At 51.2% G+C, this 10,510-nt stretch overlaps 1 protein-coding gene across 1 annotated transcript; it reads left to right on the top strand.

The window, feature by feature from the left end:
* The first annotated feature begins 8,668 nt into the window (after positions 1-8,668).
* LOC115517275 (uterine milk protein-like) lies at positions 8,669-10,019 on the top strand. Its single transcript, XM_030320360.1, is given in 3 exon segments — positions 8,669-8,821; positions 9,591-9,655; positions 9,658-10,019. Coding segments are annotated over 3 exon segments (480 nt in total). The 5' UTR covers positions 8,669-8,739; the 3' UTR covers positions 9,991-10,019.
* Positions 10,020-10,510: the final 491 nt, after the last annotated feature.

Genomic DNA, 10,510 nt, shown 5'->3' with positions numbered 1-10,510 from the left:
CATCCATTTCAACAAAAACTCACTGAGGGCCTAATACTCACTAGGAGTGAATCAGACAGACAAGGTCCCTGGACTCCTGGGCCTAGACGGGGGGTGACAGTCCACAACCAAAACATATAACCAAACCTATAAATAAACAAACCATGGAGGCTTCTGGGTGGCTCAGTCGGTTAAGCATCCGACTTTAGCTCAGGTCATGATCTCGCGGTCCATGGGTTCGAGCCCCGCGTCGGGCTCTGTGCCGACAGCTCAGAGCCTGGAGCCTGCTTCGGATTCTGTGTCTCCCTCTCTGTCTGCCCCTCCTCTGCTCATGCTCTCTCTCACTCTCAGAAATAAATAAACGTTAAAAAAAAATTTTTAATAAAAAAAAGAACGATGGAGGCTGTGAAGGCAGAGAATAGGGTGATTGCAAGAGGGGAGCGGAGCAGAGGAAGTGCTTCTGTGAGCACAAAGCCTGAGTCAACAATGCGTAGGCATGCTGGGGCAGAAAGAGGTCCTTGTGACTGGCATGGTAGAACCGAGGTCGGAGAGGTATAGAGACGTCAGCGTTGTTGGCCGAGGATAGAGGTCTGGGTTTGGGGGGGGGGGGTTCCACTAAACCAGTTGAGTGTCTCAGACAAGAAGTTGGAAGGCTAGTGTCTGGGTATGATGACCTCTCTTGAGTGGGTGCCATGGTTCTCCAGCCAGGCTTTGTCAGGGCTGGCTGCCTTCTTGGCTCTAACGCTGTCACACACGCGTGCACACACACACACACACAGCCCTCGGGGTGTTCAGCCTCCTCCTTGCTGGCTCCTGGAGACAACGACCAGGCTCTCTTACTCTGAGTCCCGAAAGCCTCATGTGGTGCAATGGGCCACAGCAGCTGCAGGCCGAAACAACCTTTCCGTCCTTCCCTGCTTTCCTCCGGACAGGTTGTTCTGGCTCCTTCTACCTCACCTTTCGCCACCAAGGGTCTCTCCTGCAGCCTCTACGGGAACCCCCATGCCCATCAGATCCAGAGACTTCTTTTTTTGGGGTGGGGGGAGGACTGGTGCCTCACACGACCTCAGCATGCCAGGGCCCTCACACTGGCTTTTCTGAGCCCTTTTACAAAGGAAGAGACAAGACAGAAGGGGGTTATGCGGATAGCCGGAGAGAAGCTCCGGGGGAACCCCCTACCTCCACACTCCCACAGGAGAACAAACAGGAGAACAGAGAGCGGAAATAATTAACCACAGGGCCTCCCTGGGCTGCACGAGAACCGGGACCAAAGCCCAGTTCTCGTGGTGGAGAATATTCTAAATATCTTCCTACCGGGGACTCCCGCACTGGCTTCCACCATGCTGCCCGTACCGAACCCTGCCACACGCACAGGGCTCTGCCCACAAAACCACGGTGCTGAGCCACCGATGCTGTCCTCTGAGGAGCACCTGGGGAGGACCCGACTCCGCGCATGTGCACGCAGGAAGTGGCAAGCGTGAGGAACCGGGGAAAGACGCATCTGCCGTGCCCAACTTCTAGCTCTGTGACCATCAGGAGCCCCCAGTAGTCAGGGTGGCGGAGGGCGGCCAGCCTCCTTCCCCGCAGCCTCGCCCCCGGGTGGCCCATGACAGTGAAAGCCGGCCTTGGCAGCCTTCCTGTGCCCATCCACACTTGTGTTAGCAAGCAGGGGCAAGAACGGTCATAAAACCAAATTTGCCAGCTCTCGGCTCTCTCTGTATTTTTTGTTTTTTCAGATGCCCACGCCTTGCATTTGTTCTGAAACACGTGCAGGACTCGTTCTCATCAAATATGGCAAGATGGCAGCAGCCCCCGGGTGGCTCAGCCGGTTGAGCATCCCACTTCGGCTCAGGACATGATCTCACGGTTCGTGAGTTCGAGCCCCGCGTTGGGCTCTGTGCGCAGTGCTCGGAGCCTGGAGCCTGCTTTGGATTCTGTCTCCTTCTCTCTCTGCCCCTCCCCACTTGTGCTCTGTCTCTCTGCCTCTCAAAAACAAATAAATGTAAAAAAAAATTTTTTTTTAAAGATATGGTAAGATGGCAGCCACAGACACAGCCGCCTTTAAGAGAAACTGTGTTACCTACAATTCCCAAGAAGAGAAGGCATGTCCACCACGCAGGGCCACATGCTGGAGCCCCAGGGGTGGTCGGGAGGCAGAAGGAACAAGGGGAAAGATGGACATGAGCCTTTATCGCTATAGTGGGGAGAAGCGGTTAGGTGGGAACAACACCCCGTTGGGCAGGAGGCGAGACACAGACGTTGAGGATGCGGCTGATGGGTTCGTCATCAGATTCTCGTGTGTCGGTGAAAACGCAGCCTTCCCGCGGTGGGAAAGAGTTTCAGGTGTTAGTCCCATGATTTAACGATGCCAAATCAACTTCAGAACATCAGGAATGATTTTTACAGAATCGCATGAAGGCTTCCCTCAGGGCGGAAGTAACAATATTCCGAAGGCAGATTCAGAGAACTTGCTCGTCAGAGCCAGGTGACAAAACCCCATGAAAGCATCTAAAGAAGCAAACAAAAAACAAGCTCAGAATCCTGAGTCCAGGGACAGAGGTACCCATGCAATATTTCTAAGCCAACCCACACCTCTGACAGTCCGGCCAGTTCATGGTTGGAAAATCACTTTTTAAAAAGTCATCCGTCAGCTTTATCAGTGTTGATTTTTTTCAAGAGAGTAAGAGCGCGAGGGTGGGTGGGACAGAGAGAGAGAAAGAGGCAATCACTCCATGCTCAGTGCAAAGCCGGACTCAGGGCTCGATCTCACCACCCTGGGATCATGACCTGAGCCAAAATCAAGAGTTGATCTCTTCGTAGCTCAACCACTGAGCCACCCAGGGGCCCCTCACTAGTGTTGATTCTTGATCTAGTGTTCTAGATCAAACTAGTGTTGATTCTAGCTAGCCAAATCTTGAAGTATGGAGTACGGGTTTCTGATTAGAATCTTTCAAATGCTAAGTATCTGTATCTTCCTGTATCCTGTATCCTTCCTGCCCTGTATCTTCCTCATCTGCCAGGTGGTTGACTAAGTGCCCCCAGAATGTAAGTAAAAATAATTACCATTTCCTTCATGTCTGTGCTGGAGTATCTTAAAGGGCTGCATAGACAGTAGGTGGGCAGAGCTCCCAGCAGCCCCCGGGCCATCTCAGTTTTCCAGGTGGGTATTCCTTCCCCACCTGTGCTGCCATCCAGGTGAATGAGCGGAGGCTTCGGGTCCCACAAAGAGCTGCCTGCACCGTGGAGTTAACAATCCAGAGAGGAGGCGGGGGAGACATCGCCAGTGTGGCGCCTCAATATGGCGTTTCTCTAAATTTCAGGACTAGGAAGTGAAGCTACTGATGTGGTCAAAAGGACTGGCTTGGTCTCCAGCACTGAGAAGTACGGTGTAGTCATCCCAACTGGTGCCGCCGCCCCTGGGGCGACTGGTGGCCACCCCTGTGCCAAGGCAGACGGAAGCTGTTCCTGGGGCTGTAGCATCGGTGACCTCACAGGCAGGATGGACGCAGCTCAGAGACGGGGGGGGGGGGGGGGGGGGGGGGGGAGGAAGAAAGAACTCAGGAAAGAGGATTTCATGAGGTTCCAGAATCCCAGCCCCACCATCGTGGAACCACGGGACCTTCAGTGCCTTAGGGAATCTCTTTGGGCTTCACTCTCCTTGAAAACACTCATGGTTCCTGTGTCATTGGGTTGTCATGGCAGTAAACACACAGAAAGTGCTTAGGACAATACCTTGCAAATTGTTGGTGCCCAGGAAGTACTACCTGTAAATGCCGTTGTGCTCATTTGTTACCCATATTGGAAACCTTTCAGAAAAGGGTGTCCTTTTCCAGCTCAATTCCCAGCTGAGAGCCCAGAAGAAAATTCAGGCATTCCCACAGAATGTTGCCCACCACCCGCCCTGTCCCCTGAAGCATCGCTCACACTGTGCGGCCAACATCCTCTGTCCCGCTCAGGTCTCAGAATTATCTACAACCCCCCCTTTTGTTCCCTGGGGTGTGTGTGATCTCTGGTACCAATACACCCCTGGCCCCTCAGCTCCCCCGATCCCACACAAAATATGTTCAGAGGCCCAGCTTTAAAATGACACACCGGGGTGCCTGGGTGGCTCAGTCGGTCAAGCATCTGACTTTGGCTCAGGTCATGATATCACCCTTGTGGGTTCAAGCCCCACGCCCGTACCCATAAAAGTTTGCCTACTGCCCATTGAGTCCGGGGCCCGCTTACCGCAGAGAGGAGATCTCTGGTCAAGGGGCTCTGGGTTGGGAGCATGGTTGTGGTGTCAGGCAGATGTGGGTGTGAGTCCCCAGCTCTGCTGGGGGACTGTGAAGTCACTGAGCGTCAGAGAGGTGGGTGCCCCCCTCTAAAATGGGGGCAGTAATAACAGGAGCGGCCTCGCACGTTTGTTTCGAGCGTTAAGTGAGATGCTGCAGATCGGGGGTGCGACGCTTGATTGCAGATCAGGGAGCCCCGCACGCGGCGCCATTTGGCACGGGGATAACCACTGTTCCTGTACAACACCACAAGGGGACTTAGGGAGGGCTCGCTCCCCAAGCAACAGAGCAGCTCCCCAAATGGCCCACCTCCTACTGGCAGAGGAATGGCCCTGGAAGGGAACGAGGGCTTCTCTATGGAGAAGATGGAGTCCCCCGGGGGAATATAATATACTCATGTGTTCATTTACGGAACAGTTGTACACCCATTTGTACATCCTGTGGGCCAGGATGAAGGAGGCAATCATATTATGTACAGATTTCTCCAACAAAGTTTTCACAGACCACCAGGAAATGAACCAATGTATTTTGCAAGCCAGCATGATATGGGAGAGGCGAGAACGTGGTATTATGGGAGCCCACGGAACCTAACTCTGCCTGGGTGGAAGGACAGAGAGGTGGCTGTCAGGAAAGGCTTTCTCAAGGAAAGATCGGAGGTGAATCCTGACGAGTAGGTAGGAGCTGTGTTAGCCTGAGAAGGTGGAGAAGTGGGGTTCCAGGCAGGCAGAACGGCACGTGCTAAGAAAAAACCTGGTTTCTTTGCTTCTTGGCAAGGATTTGGTCCGGCTGGAGAGCAGAGGCCCGAGGAGTGAGCGGTGAGATAGGAAGTTGGCCATCAGCAGAGGCACATCATGAGGGTCCTGGGAGAAAGGGGCCACTGAAGGCTTTGGAGTTGGGTAAGTGGCCCGTTCCATACCAGACTGGAGAATGCATGGAGGTGGCTCTCCTGCAAACAGGGGGCCAGCAACGAGGCAGAAGACATGAGCCATGAGGCAGGTAGTAGAGAGACAAGGGTCAGTGGGAAGCCAGGACCAGCGAGGAGGCACTGTAGAAAAGGAGAAACACAGTGACGCCCGACAGGAGGCCAGCCAACAGGCAGCCACACAAACAAATGGGACTCAGAGCAGAGACCCAGTTCTGGAAATCGGGGCATGGGGAACGGGGAGATTCTAGCGCACAAGGGCAAAAGATACCCGGGGACCAGGCATCAGAGATTCCCCAATCAGGTTGGCCACCAGGGGACTCCGAACCCCACAGAACATCATCACATGTCAGCCAGGAGGGTGTCACGGATGAGGTGCCCGCTGTGTACATGCATCATCTCCTTGAGCATGGGCACTATTTCCTCCACGACGGATGAGGAAGCCAACGCTCCGAGAAATGACTTGCTCGAGGTGGCCCCGTAGATGCCAGCTGGGGCACTGGCGCTCACCTCCAGCTCCATGTGACCCCCAGGCCCACCATCTTTCCAACAAAGCCTGCTGCCATTGCTCATCTTTTTTTTTTCTAACAGCTTTATTGAGCTACTAATTTGCATACCATAAAACTACCCATTGGCCGTGTATAAGTCCATGATTTTTAGTCAATTCAGCCTCACTTCAACCCAGTTTTAGAACATTTGCAACAACACTAAAGCCTGTCCTCAAGCCCGTTTTCGGTCTGTCCTGGCACCTTCTTTCAGCCCCAGGCAACCACTGATGTGCCTTCTCTCTCTAAAAATGTGCCTTTTCTGGATCTCTCGTATAAATCGAATCCGACAGTGTGCAGGGCTCTGAGCGACTGCTCTCACCCACTATAACGCTCTAAGAGTCCGTCCATGCTGTGGCTGGCGTCGTGTTTTGCAGTCCAACCAGCAATGAGCGAGAGTCCCGATTTCTCCACATCCTTGTCAACCCTTGGTATTTCCTGTCTTGTTTATTACAGCCCTTCTGACGGGTATGTAATATCATCTCACTGTGGGTTTAATTTGTATTTCCCTAATGACTGGTGATGCTGAGCACAGTTTCGTGTGTTTATTGGCCATCCTCTTTGGTGAAATGTCGATTAGAGTCTTTCTCCCATTTTTAAATTGGGTTATTTCTCTTTTTATTATTATTTATCTGCTGTGAAGTCTCTGGCTGTGAAGTCCAGTGTCTGGAGACCCTCACCAGCAGTGTCCTATTGACTTTTTTTCCTGAGTATGGGCCACCCTTTCTTGTTTCTTTGCATGTGTCGTGATTTTTCTTTTCTTGAATACTGGACATTTTAGATAATATATTATAGTAACTCTGGATTCTGAATCTTCCCATCTGGGGAGATTTAGTAATTTACCTGGGTGATTTAGTTTGTTTGTCGACTTAGTAATTTGCCTAGACGGACTCTGTGATCTGGCCACTGATGTTTTTTCTGTTTTTCTTGTCTTTATTTTATATATAAGCCTGACTCCTAGAGGTCACCCCTGTAATTGTGTTGCTTATTGTTCAGCCACATATTGGTTAGAAATTGTGTTCAAACACCTTGAGCCAATAAAGCTTCCACTTCCTGCTGATGGATCTGTACGGAGGCTGGTGAGCCCATTTAAACCTCAGGCAGCCCTCAAGTACCCCCCAGATTGTACATTCTACTCTTCTCTCTCGCTTCTCCCTGGACCAGGGAGCTATGTGTAGCTTTCACCTGCTCTAGTCTTTGTTGGGCACACAAAGAGCCCCCACCCCACCCCACTGCCTGGGATATGAAGAGGGCTCATCAGGCCCCCAGTAGTGGCCACAGCTCTTGGGACTCCCTGTTGAACCTCCTGCTACTCCGCTGGCCTATTTAGTGCCCCCAACCCAACCACAGACCAGCAGAACTCCCGCCCCCCAACAATCCCACCCCCCCTGCACACACACACACTGCTCACCACTGAGATCGTTGCTTTAACAGACAACATACCAAATCAAGTGGTTTGACCACCCACCACCAGATCTGGGTCAGGGGGAAGCAGCCCCAGACAAAAATGTCACAGACTCACTCTGTGCTTCCTCAAAATTCAGTACTCTTCATGAATGAATGCTTCCGTTTGCCACAGGCCTTTGGTAGATCACGAGAGCACAGAAATGGTTGCTTTTGACGATTGCATCCAGCTCTTTAGTTGTTACTGGGAAGAGGATTCGTAAGTGGTTTGTCTCCAATACGCCAGGAGTGAGTTCCTTCTACACTCAGAATGACCCTACACACATAGCCTTGATTCCCCACCCCTACTCCCAGGCGCCCCCACCATACATACCCCACCACCTAGAATGCCCTCTTCAAACTTCCCTGAGGATGTGTAGACTCCTGTGTTAATTCTTAAGACCTAGATGAAAGGTAGCCACCCTCTGCTGATGGCCCCATGTCATTCACTGGGTCCTTCTCTACCCTAAGTAGGTGTTTGCCGAAACTCTGCCTGAGCAAATTCATGGCCAGTCACACAAATGGCCCCGTAACCATTAATTTGCTCATTGGCTCACGGGGGACTGATGCGCAAAGAAAAAAATAACGTAAATGATTCAGTTGTTGTTTGCTTTGGACAGTATTTGAACACGATCTGTTGGTCGTTAATATTAACTCAGGTTTATCCATTCCACTGCCCCAGCGGCCATATAAATATGGCACGGGCACATGCAAAGAGCTCGTGGCAACAGCAGTTTCCTCTGGAAGGTAAGCCACCTTTCTCTTGGGGACAGAGTGGGTTCCGCCTGACTGTGTTTCCTTGCTCTTTTTTGCCATGTTTCAGGTAGTACCTGCCTGAGGGAAGACAAGGGAAGATCCAGGGTAATAAGCACGTGTGTGTATTATTCGGGGGTCTCCTCCATCCACTGTTCCCCATCCCAGAGCCCCCTCCCGTTCCCTGGCCTCCTCAACCACAGTGCCCTCCACCCTTCACCGCCCCATTCCCCCTTCATACGAGGCGGATGAAGGAGGCAGTGAAGGATGGGAGCTGTTGGAGCGATGGGGGTAGGGCGTGGGAGATAGGGGGGCCATTGCTGGGGGCTGGAGGAGACAATGAGGGCATAGGGCAGGCTGCTCAGGGCCAAGAGTCTGGTTGACTTCACCTCTGCACCACAAGCTAGAAGCTGGCAATAAGGCCTTCGCCCACAAATTGTCCAAAACTCCGTTAGTGGAGCATCCCAGAAAGAATAGCATCTTCTCCGCTCTGAGTATCTCTGCCTCCTTGGCCATGACTTCCCCGGGTACGAGATCCGCAACGCGCACTAACCTCCTGGAGGGCCTTGGATTTGACCTCAAAGTCATCAGGGTGTGGGACATCCACCAGGGGTTCCAGAGTGTCGTTCGGATGCTGAGCCGGCTGAAGAGGGAGGGACATCTGAAGCACAGGGACATCCTCTTTATCGATGGTGATAGGAAGTTCACCTCGATGTCTCCGTGGGACGCAGAGGGCATATATGATGTGAAGGCCCAGATGACTGACTTTCGAGATGCAGAAAAAAAACAAGAAGCAGATCAAGCACTTTGTGGCTGAAAAAAAATGCACACAAGAACCAAGGAATTCATCACCTCTCTGAACCCTCACACCTTCCCGTGTCTTGTTAACTACGTTTTCTTCAAAGGTAAGGTTTATCGAGTGCGTGAATTCCTGTTTGGGTATAACGTCTGCCCTTGCACTTCCTAAAAGATTTCAGTCAGAGACACATGTAGTTTTGGTAATTATATCCCATTCCCCATAGACCAGCAGATCCGAAACTTTTTGATTTGCTTTAATTTCATTGTGTTGTCCGGCCTTTTTAAGCGTTTCTGCTCCCAACCCTCTCAATCATATCGTTTGCCATACTTAAGATATTTTGGAGTAAAATGGAGTAACTCTTGATGGTAGAAACAGATCGCATGCAGGAGTGTGTGGGCAACCATGTGCACGCAGGTCTATGTTTTTCTGACGAAACATTTCCCTCCTTGAATAAGTTAAACCATTTCAAACAGATTTCTTTTGTCATAGGACTTCTTAGAACTCTTAACACACTAAGAGGCATTGGGAGTTTTCAAAGAAGGGATGTTGGGGTCAGTGTTTCCCAAATTATTTGACAGCAAAATCCTTTCTTGGTGCTACAGGTCCAGAGACAGGTAGCGTTTTGGTAAACATCTTCTGAGGAACACAGATTTAAAGAAAGCCTATGGTGAATATTTTCAAAATTCATGTGTTTGCCTTTCTTTCCTTTGCATCAATCCAGAATTTTAAATATTCTGTTCACTGAGGTCAAGGCATCACTGGAAGGAGACTGCTCCCTTCGCTAGATGATCACCTCTGGGGTCCCCCAAACATGTGGGTGCTGATGCCTTCTCCAAGAGGTCACTCTTTGATTTCTTCCTTCCCGGTTCCCCTAGGCATCTGGGAAATGGCTTTCCATCCCGACCTCATGTACAAGGAGGACTTCTTTGTGGATGAGCGCACACCACAGTGCGGGTGGACATGATGTGGAAGACGGAACAAGTGATTTATAGCCAATCGGAGGAGCTGTTTGCTACAACGGTCAAAATTCCTTACATTGGAAACGTGTCCTTAGTCTTCATGCTCCCAGATGTGGGAAAGCCCGACTCTGCCCTAAATCACATGATTGCTCAAAACGCCACGCTTCTGAAATCCAGTGGCATGAGGTATGCTACTCTGGAGGGACATTCTAGATTCACGTTGAAATTTTGCTCAGATCTCACTTCCTCTGTGCAAAAGTCTTATTTCCGGGGAACTGAGATTCTGCTTACATCCAAGCATCTTTGTGGAAAATGAAACAAGCCAAGCAGGGACAATGGTGGCCTGGCTTCCGTTACCAGCAGGACGCCCCTTAAACTGTCTTAATTAAGGTTCTTCAGGCTGCATGTATCAGAAACCCACTTTGTACGCGCTCAAGGGGGTAAAGAAAGGAACGTATTGGAAAGATACACCCAAGGGGATCGACACAGCCAGGTGTCATGAGGGGCTGGACACGGGACGGCAACGTCATTAGAAATTCCGTCTCCCCGATGTCGAACTCATCCTTGCTCCTAACCTCTCTAGCTCAGCAAACCAGCTCTCGACCATGCAGCGCGTGGTTTACTCACCCAACACAGGTTTTCTGAGCACCTATGCCACACCAGACACCCCCTGGGGCTGGGAACAGAATGGCTAGCCAAACGCGTCTCCGCCATTGTGGGATCTTCCATCTGGTGGGAGAGGCAGTGAGTCCGCTAACAAAGGTGTAAATTCGAATTGCATTGAAAGCTACAGAGAGAATGAGTAGGGTGATAGAAGAGACGATTCAGTATGAATT

This window comes from Lynx canadensis, chromosome B3 (genome assembly GCF_007474595.2).
Source record: "Lynx canadensis isolate LIC74 chromosome B3, mLynCan4.pri.v2, whole genome shotgun sequence".
Taxonomy (NCBI): Eukaryota; Metazoa; Chordata; class Mammalia; order Carnivora; family Felidae; genus Lynx; species Lynx canadensis.
This window is presented reverse-complemented; position numbering and strand designations above follow the sequence as displayed.